The sequence below is a fragment of the Lepisosteus platostomus genome, chromosome 7 (assembly GCF_059453375.1).
Source record: "Lepisosteus platostomus isolate fLepPlt1 chromosome 7, fLepPlt1.hap1, whole genome shotgun sequence".
Classification (NCBI taxonomy): Eukaryota; Metazoa; Chordata; class Actinopteri; order Semionotiformes; family Lepisosteidae; genus Lepisosteus; species Lepisosteus platostomus.
Window position 1 is genome coordinate 10,204,598 of NC_142617.1, and position 18,547 is coordinate 10,223,144.

Here is an 18,547-nt window from a genome sequence, read left to right on the forward strand (position 1 = left end):
CTGGTGTCCCACAGGTACATTTAGAGAAAACTACCAATCTCTTAGGATTTTTTAAAGAATCCAATCGTGTGAGTTTAGACCTCTCCGTTTACGCATCTTATCTTTTTCGGGCAAGGAACTGTAAAATAGAATCATTTAAAAAGAACATTTATTATGACATTTTCGTTGTGTCTGCGTGTAATTATAGTACGGGCCACAATGACGTAGTACTATACCAATATATTACAGCTCTCCTCCATGTGTTTCCTGTCCGATGGTTTACAACAGCGTCATGAGAGTGTGGGGACTGGGCTTGTCTGTCTGGAGTGCCTAGAGATGGGAGGCTAATACCGTCTTAATTGTAGGTGAGAACGAAATGTTCTACACGTTGTATCGCTACTTTTTCCTAATATCACCGTAGCCTCTAAAAAACGCCTAATCCCAATGCATTTTTCTTCACATATTTTATCGTTGAAGCACTAAAAATGTTTATATGCCTTTAAAACATTTCTTAAACGCATGCTTTTAAAGTCCGCGATGGCCATTTCCATTGTCAGTATGCCAGAATATTTAATGACTAAAAGAGTGTGAATTGTGAAAGATGTGCTATTCAGCACTGTAGTCCGAGCAGGAGCTGAGGACTCGTCTGTCGCTAAGCGACGACAGATCAATATGTCGAACCTACCACCGAAGGGGGGAGGCGACAGCACAACACTATTAAAGAAGTAAAAAAAAAAATCATCTGGGTTATTGTTGATAGATAAATGAATCGAGAAAAACTACAACAAAGATAAACGCTAACTAAGTTATGGAATTAGAAAAGAAGAATAGTTCTCTTGCTTAGCCTGAAAGAAAAAAAGGTAGAAGTGTTGCCGCTTGGTTTAAAATAATATGCTTATTGAAACATGCCATGCGCGATTATTCACTCCATACTGTTCAGACCTTCTGGGCTTTTAGGCACTCAGTTTGGACTATCACTGAAGTGTTTGCGATACCGAAGCCAACGTACAAGCTAAGGTTTCTGTATCGTACATTATCCAATGCCTAGTTATATCGGAGTTGGATTTTCTTACGGATATAATCATTAGGCTCGTGAAAAAAGCGATGCCCTTGAGTATCTTTGTTTTTCCTGATACTTCACACTAGTCACGTTTTTGTTTGGCAAGTGAGCACGCCGCTGTATCAGTTCACTCAGGTAAGCATACAATATGTAGGGCAGCGTCTAAATATAGCAAACATTAAAATTAGTTTATCTAGGGAGCGAGGGGGACAGGAAAGCAGCCCCCTGTGTTTGGCTGTGGCTTGGGTAGATCGGGTCTGCTGCAGCTCTGCATTGCGATGCTGTGGGTAGCTCGGTCTTAGCATTCAATAACACGTTCATCATGGAGGAGAAACAGGTACCTGCCAAGGACTGAACAATACAAGAGCCTTTGGAATTGCAGCGACATCTTCCTTGTGCGTTTCTCTATTTTATATATCAAAGAGGACTGCTCCCTACTTTTAGCGCTCTTGAAAACAGAATTATTCTGTTGTGGTGTGATTTTTTTGGGGGGTAATTATTAGACACTTGCATTCCGTTTGGTACGTGTAATAACCATTAGCTAAAAACAACAGCCTGCACATGACACAGCGTATTTGTCATATATAGCGATATTCATATTATTTTCCTGTCTTTAAGATGTGAGGTTTAGTAGAAAACTGAGACAAGCGACATCTTAATCTTTTACACACACAAAGAAGGGCTTTTGTGAGGTACAGTAGCCAATATCATTGAGTAAAATACCGACATCTTCTGTGTGTGTAATATATCGATTTAAAATAGTTTTATCTATTTTCATTTCTATTGTATAAAGGAGTAAGTTATCCATGATGTACAGTATGATACAGTGTATATTTTAGACAAACATAAAGAAGAGCATTTTATCTATATGTGTATTTTTACTCTGTTGCACAGGGAGAGAAACCTCAGTATTTTCATTGATTCATCAATTAAGGTTTGACGAAGGAAAATCAAAATGAAGCATTTTCTAAGGTATGTTTTTCGTGTGTTTATTTATTTTGGGACTATTTGTAAGATAATTTTACAAGGATTACTATTACCTTTATAATAGACTATGGAGGTGATTTAGAATGTAAAATTTAACATGTATACCTTCGTGTGTTGTTTCATTGTTGCTCTTGTGACTAAAATCATACTAGATCAGTAACTCATTTTTAAACATATTTTTATTCTGGAGGAAATATCTTCATTTGGGATTTTAATTATCATCTTAAATACCAGTATAATTGAAGTTTCATCCTTTATGCTGTGACAAGTAGAAATCTAAATTGGGAAGAAAACAGTAACGTGATGCAACACAAACAATAATGATCTTTGTATTTCATTATTAAGCTATTTATATAATAACCCCCAAAATGGAAACATTGCGTGTCTTTAATTTTTTAACAGGTTGTTTCCTCAAGTGTATTCTGAGCATATGATCGTGATACATTCAGCATGTTTTCAATGTCTCTTCCAATGTGGACCCTTAGTAAGAAAAACAAATCAATGAATTTATGCTTTTCTGTGATGATGTGGCTGTTCTTTTATTCATTCAATCCAGGGACGTGCTACTGGACAATTTCATGCAAAGCATCTACTGTATAACAGGAATGATTAATTAAATTGTCTTGGCTTCAGCCCAGCACTAAAGAACCTGGTAAACTAAACACTGTGGTTGGGCCTGTGTGTTTAGATGTTATTGCCTATTAACCACATATGCTGAAAAACAAAACTTTCATGTTAATAATTGTCATTTGGGCATTGAACAACACAAAACGCGAACCAATATTTTGTCATAGTTGTGGTTCTCTCAGAGTTTTAATTTTATGTTTTGTTGATTCTCTCGTCGTACACAGTACTGTAGTGCAATGTACATGCTAATTAATTACAAAGTCTGCGTGCACACCCAAGAGCATTTTATTTCAGCTATTGTTCCCTTGGTGGTAGTTAATGCAGTTACCGTACATTGTCTACAAACCTATGTTTAGTACTGTAGAAACACTACAGTATTGATTTTTTTCTCCTTGCTACTTACCACATGATAGTCCTGAACATGCTTATTTTACAACTTCACTGTCTGTAGCTAGAAATTAATTCATTTTATATGAGTAAAGGAGAAACAGTTAAACACATTTTTTTCTAAAAGTTAGTCATTCTGGGCTATTGTATGTAGTGACAATACATACAGTATATCAACTCACTTCCATTAACAAAATAGTATATCTGAGATATACTTCTCATCCTTGCCTAATGGAAAATTGCTATTGTAGACTTCTGCATGATCTTTGATGGCAGCTTTGATGATGATTAAATGGCAGCACTTACTTTACAGCTATATCAAGAAACTATGGAAGTGTTTTCTAAGTGTTTTGTATAGCGATGTTTGTATATAAATGTGATTAACATTGAGTGTAAGTGCAGAAGACTTTCCTGGGATTTGTCCCTTTGTCTGGCATGAACTAAGACCCATACAGTACCTGCTGTGTGATCATCACAGGTTCTGTTTTGTATCCATTTAAAGTAAAAGGAGAGGAGAATCTGTACCTGTTCAATTTGGGAATGGAACCAAATATTGCCAAATAGGTATTGCTAAGAGCACGTAGGAGTTTACCTGGAGTCCTTACATGTTTTTCTTGACTGATCAACAGATATCCAACCATGCTTTGTGGTGAAGTACAGGGGGATTCTAATGTGTTAAATCATAATAAAACATTTGAGATTCATCCCGTGAAGGGACTGTATGGACAGATAACATGAACACTACGTGGTGTTCTGGAACTGGATAGAGACTGTGTTGTTTTAAATTAAAATACATTTTGAATTATCAAAGAATAGAAAAGAGGAATATGCTGAAAACAAATTCCAGAGCCCTTTAATCACGGTGCTTTGTTTCTGGAAACAAGTTGTTTAATGATGCTTATATACAACAATATCTCAGTGGTTGTCATTTTGGCGCAGAAAGAGTATTCTACTATAGCACATTATGAACACAATCACCCCAGACTTCATTCAAGATGGCAATCTACCACATGACTGAAGAATTAATGACTACACTTGCTGATTGCAGAAAATAGATCAATTTAATTTTCTTGAGCTACAGAGTTAAATATATAGACAGAACTACAGCTCATTAAGCAGAATTGAAGGTTGCATTGATTAGAGGGCAATGTGTTTGAGCCTAAGCTACACAGTCTTTAAAACAGATCTCTAAACATGCAAATAACCGCTGGACCCATTTGACAAAAAACACATAAATGCCCATTTCAGTATAAAATCCTCTATTTGTTTCTATAGGGAACTAGCCTAGTTTCGTAAGCCCTGTTGAGTCTGTACTAGATTAGAAGGTGATGATGCGTCCTGTGTCCCAGTTTGTTGCTCTGTTCTAGTTGAGCTCAAGAAAATGGACTGAGCTGCATGTGTGGTTGGACTTTTCAGTTCAGAACAAAATTAGACACTTCACCTTATAATGAATTTGCTACGCTCCATAGAAATAGAGGCAAGTTCATCAATGTATGGGCATTGATAGAGAGCCAATATTGCTCATCTCTTTCTCGCATAATGACTAAGCCAAAATTGCATGAGCAAACACTCTAAGCACTTTTAGCATAATGTGACTACACAAAGAGGCAGAGAGTTGAAGGGCAGTGTTTGTTTTTTTGCTCTTTGATGATTAAAAAGAATTCTGGAGACTGCAGTCAGTTTTTTCACTTGCATTTAGTCTTACCATACCAGTGCATTGAAAAATTGTTTAGCTTACTCTTTCCCGTTATGAGGCCAATGTCCCTGTGGTTTAATTGATACATGGCATTTGTTCTGTGCTGTTGTCATATGGGAGCCAGCTTCTGAGAAACAAGGCATTGCTTAAGCTGTCACATTCTTTATAATTTAATGTTGTATTAGCAAATCTGAAATTCTTGAAATTAAGACGTCCGTGAGGTCAAATCGTTTATAAACAAAATAATGGAATAAAGGGCTACTCTGTGGTAAGGAGACCAGGCAGTTTATGCTGTTCAACTGTTCAATCAAGTAATAATAAGTTTTATTTTATATTGTGCTTTTAAAAGCTAATATGCATATCCATTAATGCGCAATCTGATATCAAAATGTAAGGAGTGGCATATTACATTGATCTCAAACATGTTTGCACTTTAAGTTATTCTTTTGAAATACATTTTGCGTCTGTCCCTTTTTTTCGGCAGGGTGCTGATGCAGTTCTTCCTCTATCTTTACTGTAAATGTCTGTGGCGATCCCTGAAGTTTGTGATTCGCAAAATGACAGGCCGCTGTGAGTTGCAGCGAATCTGCTACAACAACAAACCAGGAGCTCGAAGAACGCTCAAGATAGGTACAGTACTGTAGTTCTTACAAGACATTCTTGAGCACACTCACATGAACTAGCAGGTTCCTCAATCAGCAGAGCTCAATCATAGCTTGTGGACCTGCAGCGTACTGCATTGTGTGTGCTGAAACGCACATGTTTTACATGTATGTTTTTCTCTGTTAACAGAGTCTTCACTCAAGTTCTCTAAGACTGAGGTGAGTATGAAGCACATTTGTGTTGTCTGGTTACATGGTATTGCAATGTTTCTTTTTCAGCCCCTCCTGGCTCTTACGTTGTAACATTAAAAACTGGAGCAAACATGAATGCTCAGTCTTTTTATATCCTCCCAGTCCTGTAGTTTGAAATTGATATGATTTGGGGAGTAACCTAGGGGGAATGCCCATCTGTGTCTCATTGTACATCTGGTTTGTAATGCACTGCAGGTGAGCGAACACAAACCATTTTCATTGTGTGTTGATTCTTTGCATTGCATCATCCCTTCTGTTACAGCTCCTGCAGTCAGCTGTAACTGTCCACCCTGATTCAGTGGAGAAGACCATTGAAGACATAATGAATCTGAAAAAGATCAATCCAGATACTAACCCACAGTATGTACGGAAAACGGCTTTCACAAGAGCGTGTTTGAGTAATGATCTTAAAACCAAAGAGCTCAAGTCCCCTGTTTTGTGTTTTCCCTTGTTTTTGTGTGCTCCAGGCTGGGGATATCCTTACAGGCCAGTCTCCTCCAGATTGTAGGCTACAGGAGCCTGGTGGCTGAGGTGGAGAAGTTGCGACGAGAGCCATATGACAGCGAGAACCCTGAGCACGAGGACTTACTGCTAAAGGTGCAGCAGACACTCAGACAGCCGTCCTGACAACAAGATCCAGCCTGCACCAGCATACTGCTTATAACTGGTTACACTGCCGCATAATATAAACTCAAACCAGACCTGTTACAGGGACGCAGATCTCACAGTTTTCATGTAGGCTTTTTTTAGTTAACTCTGTCAAATTTGAATATCTGCTTTCAAAATCAAATCTCCGGAGGTCATTGATTACTTTTTTGAGATGAACAAGACCTATTGGTATTTCAAGAAGTGTGCGATTGACAAAGCTTTGTGCATCTTCCTTCTAAACCAAGTGCAAGGTGTAGGACTATGAACCAAAGGAATCTTTTATTGCTTATCATTTGTATTGATCAGAAATCAAACTGACATAAAAAAAACCTAATACAGGTTTATTCCAGGCTGAAAAGAAGAAAAGAAACACAACATTTCGGCTGTGAAATAAACCTTTACTTGTTCCTTTGCAGCCTACGCATGCTGATGCAGCTACCTACTTGACCTTATAAAAAACAATATTATTACTACAATATTAATACTCTTGAATATCAGATACTTCAATATGTAAAAATATTCAATATTGAATTCAACATCTTTGTGCTTCTGCGTTTCATCAAATTTCTTCAGCACTGTTACCCTCTTTTGCCATTTTTAGCTGTGGAAGTGTTTGCGACCTGATGCAGCATTGAAAGGCCGAATCACAAAGCAGTGGTGTGAAATTGGTTTCCAGGGCAGTGACCCCAAGACAGACTTTAGAGGAATGGGCCTGCTTGGTTTGCATAACCTGCTGTGAGTATTGGCTTCTGTACTACAGTTCACATACATTTTTTTAGGTTGAAATTCATCAAAAGCTTTAAAATGTTCTGCGAAATCCTGGAAAAAGAAGTTCATTTTGAGGAGCAATAGTTTTATCAAACAGAACTTCTTCATGTTTCACAGATCAGTTTACTATACTTTATTTTTTACCTACAGCTAGAATAGCCATCTTTATTTTATTATATACTCGAACCACCCAAATTGGATATATAATAAATTATTTTATGTCTGTCAAAATGTATTCAGTGTTGCTGAATTTAACTGCTGTAGCTTAATATTTACAGATACTTTGCTGAACACGACAATGCCACAGCCCTGCAAGTGCTTCATGATTCTCTGCAGCCAAAGCACAGGTGAGGCTTTCAAAGCAAGAGACACACTGGTGACAGTGACAACTCACCATTGAGTCACTGGGATGCCCATGTGGTGATACTGTAGGTGCTCTTTTTGTACCTACTGGTGCAGATAAGATGACCCACCAATTTAAATGCATACTTTGAAATACGTTTAGTACCTCAACCTAAATTTGTGAAGCACAATCCATCAAGAAAAGCAAATAATGGGCAAAACAATTCAAATTATATCTGGGACAATCAGCAGCTAACTTATTCTAATGATTTAAAGGCTATTAGATGTGTACTTTAAATGGCTTTTAAGTGGCTATAAACGGCTTTTAAGAAAAAAATACTTCCCTCCTGGCTAGGTCTGTGGTTAGGTTACAAATCACTTTAAACATTGTTGCTTTTTTATTAAATTGTTAATTACAAAGGAACACTTACTTAATTATCTCCAGCTTTTGTGTTCTTTCCCCATTCTGGGTTTCCTCTAGCTGGTGATGATCATATCCTTACACCTACAGTACACTCCTACTAACTTTAAAAAACAGAATATTTTAAAAGCTCGTACATAATGAGGGCCCATGTAGTATGTTGCCCTTTATAAATTTAAATAGAATGACAAAGTGTATTGAATGATAGTGGTGTCCTCAGTTAATTAGGAGTATAAATGTTTTGAAATAACTTAATTTAGTTCATAGTTATTAGAAAATAAACTATAAAGAAGAAATTAACATTTTACTACCTCTTGCAGACAGGTTTGGCAATGGCTTTTCTTGTGTGTTTCATTCCGCTCATCATGTATTGATTTTCTGCATTTCCATTGTGAATCCAAATGTGAAAAGTAAATCAGGCATTGTGGTGCACTGTATTTAGCACCTTGTGTTATTTATGTTGACCACATCCATCACATTTCATTTAACATTCTTGTTTTAACATCTTTGTTCACATCCAGGAATATTTTCAAGGAAGGAGAAAGGTATTTCATTTACTGTATTTCATATTGATTTTGGTTTTTTATGTTTACTTCTCACCTCACTATTATTTACATGTTGCAAATAAACTTTACTCATTTTTTGTGGTAGAACTTTCAGTTAGCAGTCACGCTGCATTTAAAAAAAATAAGAACACAGTGATGCTTCCAATGTGAAATACAGTTGCTTTGTATGTATTTTCACAGCAAGATGAGTGAACTTGAATGGGAAAAAAAGAAGTTTGATAAAGCAATAGGGTAAGTAAATCTCTTTTGACCAATACAAATCTTGAAGAGCAACAGTCCTTCAAAACTACAGAGTTTTTTACTGTTTTAGTTTGCTTGTATAACTGGGGTAAAGCACCTTACTAAAGGTACTGTGGCTGTGTTCAAATTTGACCTATTAATTGAAAACATTGTTTGATATTTAAAAGCTAATAGAAAACAAGAACTGTAAGACCCTTTGCTTACATGCAACATAGTTGGCTACTACCCTATAGATTCAGCTGCCTACAAAGGGCACTCAAAGGTAGGATCATTGATTTAAAAGCTCTCTCTTTGTACCTTCTGTTGGAAGAAAAAAAGAACCCTTTAAAATTAGTGGGTTAAGCTCAAACATGAGAGGTAAATCAAAAAGACATTTAAAAAGGTAAAAACCTAACAAAACCATGCAAGACTGCACACAGATATTGCATGCTGAATCTCCTGATCTAACTTGTGCTTTTTGATTCCTTAAAAACAGGGGAATTGTTCTGTGCTTGTCAAGCGCCTTCACAATGCATTAAGCCTAATTGTCACCAGTGGCCATCTAGCTTAAAGAAAATCTGCTTGTCTGGTGAACTTACCTCAGCAGATCGGTTGCAGGAGGAAATAAAAAGAGCTGAGGCAGCTCTGAAGATGATCAAAAGTGGCAGGAAGAGCCCAAAAAGGCAAAAAGCTGACCAATGATTTGTGAAAGGCGTGTAAGATGAGTGGGAACGGGTTAGTGGAAAGGGCTTGTGATATCCCCAAAAAACAAAACAGAAAGATTTATGATGTTAGACTCCAGTATTTCAGTACTGAAGTTTTAGTCAGTAATACCCAGAGCCTTCCTTTCCCTGCCAAACGTTCTCTGTTGCACAACATATCCTACATATGTATCATTGAGCTGTGTCTTCGTTTCTACTTTCTACTAAATATGTTTTAGGTAACACACACCTACCCTTTGTTATATTGCTTATTATATTGCAGATTTGGATAAATCACAGTTATGGATTGAACTACACTATACCTAGTATGTTGTAGTCTGGTTAGGAATATCTGGGTGATTGAATGTTCTCTGTGGAGTGTAATTAAAGCTTATTGGCTGAGTGCAAACAATATGAGTGCATATTGTTTTTTCAGAGTAATAATATGTAGAGGCTGTAGATGAAGAAAGGCTGAAAACTGTGGAATTACAGAATACACAAGATGTTCCACATATTTTGGAAATTCGCAAATAACCTGACAGGACGGATTGACGATAATGACAAATTCCTGTTTAAAATGATCTGTTTGCAGGTACTCCTTTGCTATAGTGGGCATTAACATCACTGATCTGACGTATTCGCTGCTTGTGAGTGGAGCTTTGAAGACACATCTGTACAATGTGGCCCCTGAGATGCCCACTTTAGCGCACTTTCAGCAGACGTTCTGTAAGTGTACACCTGTACAGAGAAAACTGTATCTGATCGAGATCTTGTCTCAGTTGGAGATCTGATTCTGCAATGCAACTGGAGGGCAAACTAGACTTGCATCTGTGATAAGACTCCCTGTTCAGATGTTTCCAGGCTCTCCAGTTTATTAAAATTGTATTATTCTTCTAACTGTTCTCTTTCATTTTCTGATTGGTTGTGCATTCTCCGTTGTATCCAAATTGTTTTTTAATGTACAGCGGTACAAGAAAATAATTTTCTTTGAAAAGTGCTAATAATTCATTGATTTCAGTGCTTGTTTAGATACTATTATTTTACAGTGTAGTGGTGCTGTATTTCTCTTTGCTATTGTTCACTAGATATGTATAGTGCTTTTGTTTGTATTGTCATAAAAAGACTGTATAATTTACTGTCTAGAAGGCAAATGTATTTATAGCACTTTTAGATCAGATATTAGCTCACAGAATAAAATGGTGAATGTTGTTCAAACTGTAGCAACATTGTCAAGATTTTTTCTACTCTTGTTTAGGTTATCTGATGCAGGAGTTCCATAATTTCTGGACTGAGGAGGACCCTTCTGATATAATGGAGTTCAACTGTGTCCGTGCAAAGTTTCACAAGAGGATCCTGAAGCAGCTGAGGAACCCCAATATGGCCCTGTGCCCCCATTTCACTGCCTCAGATCACTTAATCAACCTGTAATTGTTCCTGGCCACACCTCCTCCTCCTTTCACCAGCTGTGTCTCATCACTGCCAACTGCTCATCCACATTGAACCTGCAGCCTTGAGCACCACCAGCAAAATGAATGACCATAGCAATTGTATGCATGCGTGGCAGTGCTGCAGTTGATTAACCGACATAGCCAAAGTATTGCAAGCAAGGCGGCTATCCTGCAATCTGAATAAACAAACAACTGCAATGACTATTCTGATTAGAGAAAAATAAATGCACATACAGGGGTATTTTTAAAGAAAGATTAGCTATTACACTGAGAGAAACTTAATGATGTTTTAATTTGATAGTGGGCCATTTGTACTGTGTACCTGTTTATCGATAGGATGCCAAAACAGAATATGACTCACTTTAAGTATTCAGATAGCCAAAGCAATAATAAAGAAGTTATTTAAGCGTTTTAAGGATAGATCCATGCAGCACTAATGCATGCATTTTTGTTATGTTACCATATTTCTGCCATCTCCAGTATTGCTACACACTCATCCATTCCAAAGGTTAGCTGTTTACCAGTGTCTGCACTTCCTGTTGCCTCATGTGACTCTCTCTTCCCGGAGTTTCCCTAGAGGAGATTTTTCTATTTTTGTAAATGTTTTCCATGACAGCATCACAATGTATACAAAATGTTAGCATCATGGCATGTTTTGTAAAATTGACTCTTAACTGTGTATAGTCTTGTAAAGCCCTTTAATTTATTCAAGGTTTTTATTCTTTTCATTATTACAGCTCTCTATTGTGTTGGTCATTTTCTTTAGGAATTACAGGGTTTGCATGCTGAACTTTAATGAAATCATAATAATATTTAAAGCATGTTGTGCAGTCAAAAACAGTACAGATCTCAAGAAAGGTGAATTATAACATTATTTTTGCAAAGAAATCATTTCAGTATAGTATTATTGACTGAGTATTAAAATTGATGTTTTTAGCTGCACTAAAATTGTGTTAATGTCAATCTGTGGTGGAACTATTTCTTAAGCTTACTTTCACAGCTTAACAGGAATAAGGCAGGGATATAATCATTCACTTTATTTTAGTTATTTTCTTTTCCATGTATGATTGATTTGACTTATTGTAAATACACAGTTTGGTTAATAAAAAATGCATTTGTGTTTAAAATTAAAGGGCTTTGCCTTAGCGTGCACTAATGTAGATCACTCCTAGGAAAAGATGTGTAAATGGCTTAAAAAGAATCTTTGTCACAGTATCATGGCGCATGTTGAAATTCATTAGTCCAGCATATTGGCTTTTTTGTGCCGTTTCTACTCAGGCCTATGTGTTGTTGACAATACACACTAGTAGATCTGATGCTTGTGTAATGTGCAGATTCAGTGTACTTAAGTGTAAAAAAGATATGCTTTTTATTATATTAAACGCTTAATGTAATAAAAAATGTAACTGGATTTGTGTTTTAAATGCTTACATTTTTAGAGTACAGGGATTGTAGATTGATAATTACATCTGCACCATTTTCTTAAACCAGCACACTCAATACAGTACTCTCAATACGTTTTACACTATCAAATCTAGGTTGACAAAATGAAACAACAGATTTATTCTAAGAAACACAAAACAAACATTTGAATCGAGGCAAAATATTTATTAATAAATTAATATTTATTAACAAAATGTTATTAATTCACTGTAAATGTTAATTTCCTAAAAAGTATATAAAATAAAATTAGTACTACAAATACTTTTAATGCAGACTTTATTTTGTAGTGTACTAAATTACTTAATAAAGCTTTAATAGTAGTTCATCCCTGTTAAATAATAACAAAGTCTGTTATGTTACACATCATAGCATCTCGCAATGCAGCTGCTTTCCAATTATATTTTAAAAGCTGTTTTTTTTAATTGCCTGATGATTTTTTTATTCCTATCATTTTTACATAGACGTTAACCTGACAGGCCTATTATGCCTATTTTATTAAACATAAATCTCTCTAAAATCTATAGATATTTTCAGAATAATAATGGGAAACAAGATACGACAACTTAAAAGAACATTTCTAAAATCTTCAGTAACTCAATCATACAAGCAGAAATGGACACTCAATGAGTAAGTTTAGTATGAAATGCGTCTTTTGTTGGTGACAAGTAAACAACAAATACGATGAAAGCCTGCGTGAAAGGAGGAATTCCATTCGAACAAACGTTTTCTTTTTTTTCCCAGAGAGAGGAGTAAAAAAAACTTTAATACCTGTCTGCCTTTGCCAGGAAGCACAGAGATAAACCCTGACATCATTTCCTCATCTTGTTGTCTTATCATGCCTTCAGACTCCGATCTCTCGCTCTTCCGGTATATTTTTCGAGGCGGAGCAGCAATTGCTGTCCAGGGTGCTGAAATCGTAGGTAAAGTAGAATTGAATATTTCTAAATTAGGTAAGCACAATATTTTGAATTTGCAGTTCAACGTCGTGGTTTCGCTGTAGTTGTAAACGGTTACAATAATTTTATGATTATATTTGTTAATTTTGAACCACTATTACATTGTATAAAACCGCGAATACTCCGGAACCGCTTGCTTCTGAGGAGCACATCAAGACCCATGGAAATCCAATTAAACAGACTGCGGATAGTAAATTATCCACCCTAATATATGAATTATTAACAGGAAAAGACTCGGGAAACCATTGTGGCAGGTTTTTACTAAATGACCTGTCCGTATTGGACATGGCTGCTTCATGCTCAAGTTTCATAGCAGCATGCACAGACAGGTCTTGCTTGGGGCTGCTAAAGAAGTTTCTTTCATTTGTTTTTACAGGTTGCACATCAGTCACGTTGCAAATATTGCATTCGCTTTCAGGTAATTCCGCTAGATAGTATACGAATATTTAACCAATTTCTGACACTGGCTTGCATGGACTGTTTGCTGTTCTCGATGTGATTATTTTAGACAGAGAAAGTATTTTAATGCCTTTTGGTAGTAAAGACTGATTACATCCAGTTTTCTTTTCTGCATGTCAGAGATATGTAATGGTCCTCCTACAGGAAAACAGGTTGGCAATTAAAAAGCCAGATCAGGACCACAATGTGCAATAGTAGAAAAAATATAATATATTTACATAATTTTATTTTATATTTTAGTGCATTCCCTTTTTTTGGGAACCATCTAAATTGTCATGTAAATTATTTTTTCATACTACAGTAGCTGCTCCTTAGGTTTCTCTTCACTCTTAGGAATTCAACAGTGCAATCCTTTATAAATAAGTATTAAATGAATGAATGCCCTTGTTGTTATATTTTAGTCCGTCCTAAACTGACCGACTGTGATGATGGAGAGCCGGTGTGACCCGTTCAGCCAGACTGTGTGCAATGGAGTGCCGGAGAAGAAACCTGTTGTGCTGGTGGCAGAGGACCATGGACAGGAGATCCTGAGTGTGCTTCAGAGTTTCAGGGAGAAGAATGCCTTCTTCGATTTTCAAATCCTGGTCAAAGGGGAGACAATACCCTGCCATCGCTGTGTGCTTGCGGCTTGCAGTGATTTTTTCAGGTACTGTACTTTACATGTTAGAAGACACAACCTAAGAGTACAAAGTTGACTTCCTTCAGATTTAAGTCACTTACATGAAAGGAGAAAAAAGTGTTTTTCTTCCTTTACTCAGGCCTTAAGCTTTAAATTTAAAACTGTATTACATGGGAAAATAGTTTGGACAAATGGTAGTAATGTTAGATGTTGTCGTTTTTTAAAGAAATGTTCAATGAAGTGTCCACGCCTCACATGACACAAAATGTGTTTGTCAATGTGTACAGTAGTTTTTAACTTTTCTCTAGCTGACTGGGTCTAGTTATGGTTTACCCCCACTAAATGAAAATTGATTCACGTAATAGTTTTTATGTAGGGCTCTCTTCTTCGCCATCAACATAGGTGCACATACTGTAATTATTGCACAAGCCTGAAATTCCCAAACAGTAACTGGAATGTGTTGCACCTCCTCACAGGGCCATGTTTGAAGTGAACATGAGAGAGCGAGATGATGGCAGTGTGACAATGAGCAATTTGTCCCCCAAAGCAATCAAAGCCTTTCTGGATTTTGCCTACACTGGACAGACGATGATCACAGAGGAGAATGTAGATATGCTCTTCCAGTTGTCCTCCTTCCTGCAGATCTCCATTCTTTCAAAAGCCTGCAGTGATTATCTTATCAAAACCATCGACCTGTTGAACTGCTTGCAGCTGCTGTCTCTGTCAGAAGGGTACGGATCCACTCGGCTGTACGAACGCACGCTGGAGTTTGTGGTCCAGCACTTTCACACCCTGACGAAGTCTGCCGACTTCCTGGAGATGAATGTCAACGTCTTCAAGAAATGCCTGGAAGCAGATGAGCTCAATGTCCCAGACGAGGAAGCTGTCCTGAACGCAGTACTTTTGTGGACAAAGCACAGTTTGGAGAACAGACAAAAATTCTTTCCCCATTTAATCAAACTGGTTCGACTGCATCAGTTACCCAGGGGAGTCCTGGAGGAAATTTCTAAATCAGAGAGCCTGTTGTCAAGCAATGGGGACTGCCTTCAGATCATTAGAGAGGTTATTGTTAGCCTCCAGGATCTCAGTGGCTTTTTTCCTGATGCTCGTCCTTCTACCACGGAGAAGTACATCTATGTCCACAAGACGGAAGAGAACGGGGAGATTCGCCACGCCTTCTGCTACAACATCGAAACTGACCGCTGGAAAGAGCTTCCTCATTCCAACCTCGTGGACATGTCTGGCTCCAGCTTGGCTAGCTTTGGGGAAAAGCTCTTTGTAACGGGGGGTTGCAAAGGAAACTGCTGCAGGGCCGTGAGACTGCACATCGCCGAGCCCTTCCATGATGCCACAGATGAGACCTGGTGCTACTGTCCAGTTCAGAACCACTTTTTCTTGATACCCCCGATGAAGAGTCCACGAACTATGCATACGTCCGTCAGAGCCCTGAACCGGGTCTACGTCATCGGGGGAAAGACAAGAGGGGCCAGGAATATCAGAAGCCTGCTGGATGTGGAGTATTACAACCCCCTCACAAAAGACTGGAACTCAGTGAGTCCTCTGCCCAGAGGTATTTACTATCCTGAAGCCAGCGCCTGCAATAATGTCATCTACACTTTGGGGTCCGAAGTAGAAATAGCTGACATTTTCAACCCGTCGCTAGACTGTTTCTTCAGGTATGACGCCCAGGTCAACCAGTGGTCAGAACTGGTTGCTGAATTTGGTCAGTTCTTTCATGCCACCTTGGTCAAAGCAGTGCCAGTCAACAATACTCTGTACATCTGTGATTTGTCCACTTACAAGGTGTACAGCTTCTGCCCCGAAACCTGTGTGTGGAAGGGCGAAGGCTCTTTTGAGTGTGCGGGATTCAATGCAGGAGCTATTGGCATTGCAGACAAAATCTACATACTGGGCGGAGACTACGCTCCGGACGAAATAACGGATGAAGTGCAGGTCTACCACAGCAACAGATCCGAATGGGAGGAGGTTTCTCCCATGCCAAGAGCCTTGACAGAATTCCATTGCCAGGTGATGCGATTCAACCGTTACAGAGACCCGTGGAAGGCAGACCCATGAACGCACTGTGGTGGGAAACTAATCATATCCAGGGGCGACTGTATCCTTCGAAAAGGAATGGCTTCGTTCTACAGTATGTCTTTCTCTACAGGTTGGCCCTGTTTCATACATAGCACAGCTGTCACTGAATACGCCCGAACAATCACAAACAAGGACCCAGCCAGGGCAAGGTTTCGATCCTGTCGACATTTCAGTTTGTAGGTTACAACATTGTAAAAAAAAACACTTTATGAGTGCCAAAGCTCAGTTTTTGTGCAAAGCTTTAGGCCATTATCCTTAATAATTTGAGAATGAAGAAATCTTTGTTCAAGTTCAAGAAGACAGCATAAAGCATGAAGACGAAAGATCCAGATATATACATGATACTGTAGATGTAGAGTGGTCGTGTATTTATCTGAACTATTGTTGTATGAAGTTCTTTCTAAAAATACAAAAGCTGATGTGTTTAATGTTATGGTCTAAATCACCTCCTGCTCCTAGCTTTATATGTTCTGACTGCTCGGTGGCTGTAATAATGAGACAGTACCTACTTAGTCAATGAAATGGCCTTTACTTCACGACTTTCTTCATTTTCCCAGATACACTTTCAATTTCCAGATCAGGACACGACAGGAAGCATGAACAATCAAATACTGGCAAATAAAAGAAACAGCTGCTGTTACACTTCTGTGTGAGACTACTTCCTTTCTCTTCTTTGATACCATTCAAATAATGTAATTCCTGCTGCTTTCCCTGAAAATATGTATGGAGTACTGTTTCTTGATTTGATCTTTCTTCGTGTTGTACTTATTATTAATAACAATGATTTTTAAGATTACTTTTAAACTACATTTTTATACAAGATGTACTGTAAAAACTCAACATAATCTATTAATGCTACACGGGCCCTTACAAATGTCATTTAATATTTTTCATGTACCAGACACACAGAATACAAACCTGATCATGCCCTTTCACATTATCAGTTAGATTTTGCCTGTTTATCCTAGCAGTCTCTCATACATTCAAATATATACTTTTTATACTGCCTTAATAAACCACATAAAATGCGTATCATACAAAGAAATATTATATTATGTACAACAGTATGTATATTAGATAGTATATTTCAATGTGAGGTAACAAAGATGAAGTTTGGCTAATAGGTGTGAGTTTTTTTCCTTCTAAAGCCCTGGTATGTGATCATCCTTGCTCTGTAACAGCTGAATACTAGGGTAACAAGAAAAAACAAGAAAACTTTACTATTGTGCATGGCTTGTCAGTGCATCAGTGAGCAATGAAAAGGGTTTGGTATGTTTAAGGAAACTCAGCTGTAGTCATGGTGATGCTTGTGTTTATAGTCACGGTCAGAGTGGTTTTGTGAATGGAGTAAGTATTGTGAACTCCGCAGTCCAGCCATCTCATACATCATCAAACTGGCTTTCCTTTCCTGATTTAGGGATTTAGTCGGGCCTGAGCATGAGATGTGCTTTCTGAGAATGGTAAAACTTGTGATTCATGTACATTTGTCATGCAGCAGGCAGTAGAGCATCTGACATCCCTTCACAGACATGAAAAACACCATGAGTCACACTGTATACTTTTTGTAACTATCAATGCTAATTTTGCCTAAAGACAATATAAACAGGATTCTGAGGGGAAAAAAGCAATATTTTATCCATCATTGTAGTAGTGATGTTACTCAGTGGACTACCACTTTCAAAACTCTCATTATATTTTTAGAATTCAATTTTCTGTGTTAATAGAGGATTTGTAAGAAGGCAAAATGTCTCTTCCATTTCATTTTTGTACAAATGTATTTATATTGATTCAGATGTTATGCTGCTTTACAATGAATTTTGCCATTTAGACCTTTTTTGCTTTACATGTTCAGAACAAAATCAAATGCTGAGACACTGATGCTCAAATCAGTGTATATTTATTCAATTATATTCTAATGCATGAAAAGTGAAGAATGAGTAAATATTGTACACACATACTGTATGATTAAGGCTATGTAAGTTATCCATGTTACCTAACTCTATCTTAATAAAGTAGCCTCAAAGCTGAAGGATATATTATTTGTCTTTGGGTTTTAATTTGAAAGGCTGGTAGTCAATACTACACACCAAGCAAAGCTACCCTGAGTACCGCTGGTCTTCAATTTCACCCTGGGTTTGCAGTGATATGTAAAAACACAACACTGAAGTCCGTAAGGAAGGCTTTTCAATATTGTTCCTGTGATCCTGTCACACTAACTGTGTGATAAGCTCTCAATAAATATGTTAAAGTTGAAAAATATAAATTTAAGG

At 37.5% G+C, this 18,547-nt stretch overlaps 2 protein-coding genes across 7 annotated transcripts; both read left to right on the forward strand.

Annotated features, from left to right (window-relative positions):
• The first annotated feature begins 209 nt into the window (after positions 1-209).
• Positions 210-12,104, forward strand: elmod1 (ELMO/CED-12 domain containing 1). Of its 6 annotated transcripts, none has more exons than XM_088639183.1 (11): positions 210-344; positions 1,934-2,011; positions 5,221-5,366; positions 5,529-5,557; positions 5,853-5,950; positions 6,058-6,187; positions 6,840-6,973; positions 7,285-7,353; positions 8,516-8,566; positions 9,848-9,981; positions 10,511-12,104. In XM_088639183.1, the coding sequence occupies exons 2-11, from the start codon at positions 1,995-1,997 to the stop codon at positions 10,681-10,683; spliced, it is 981 nt and encodes a 326-aa protein (XP_088495309.1). In that variant the 5' UTR covers positions 210-344; positions 1,934-1,994; the 3' UTR covers positions 10,684-12,104. The 6 variants fall into 6 exon arrangements, with proteins under 6 accessions (XP_088495309.1, XP_088495310.1, XP_088495308.1 ...); XM_088639184.1 differs by having other exon boundaries at positions 252-340; XM_088639182.1 differs by lacking the exon at positions 210-344 and adding an exon at positions 695-1,174.
• Positions 12,105-12,764: 660 nt separating this feature from the next.
• Positions 12,765-18,311, forward strand: kbtbd3 (kelch repeat and BTB (POZ) domain containing 3). Its single transcript, XM_088639187.1, has 3 exons — positions 12,765-13,096; positions 13,963-14,207; positions 14,657-18,311. Exons 2-3 carry the CDS (start codon positions 13,987-13,989, stop codon positions 16,254-16,256), a joined length of 1,821 nt encoding a protein of 606 aa, XP_088495313.1. The 5' UTR covers positions 12,765-13,096; positions 13,963-13,986; the 3' UTR covers positions 16,257-18,311.
• Positions 18,312-18,547: the final 236 nt, after the last annotated feature.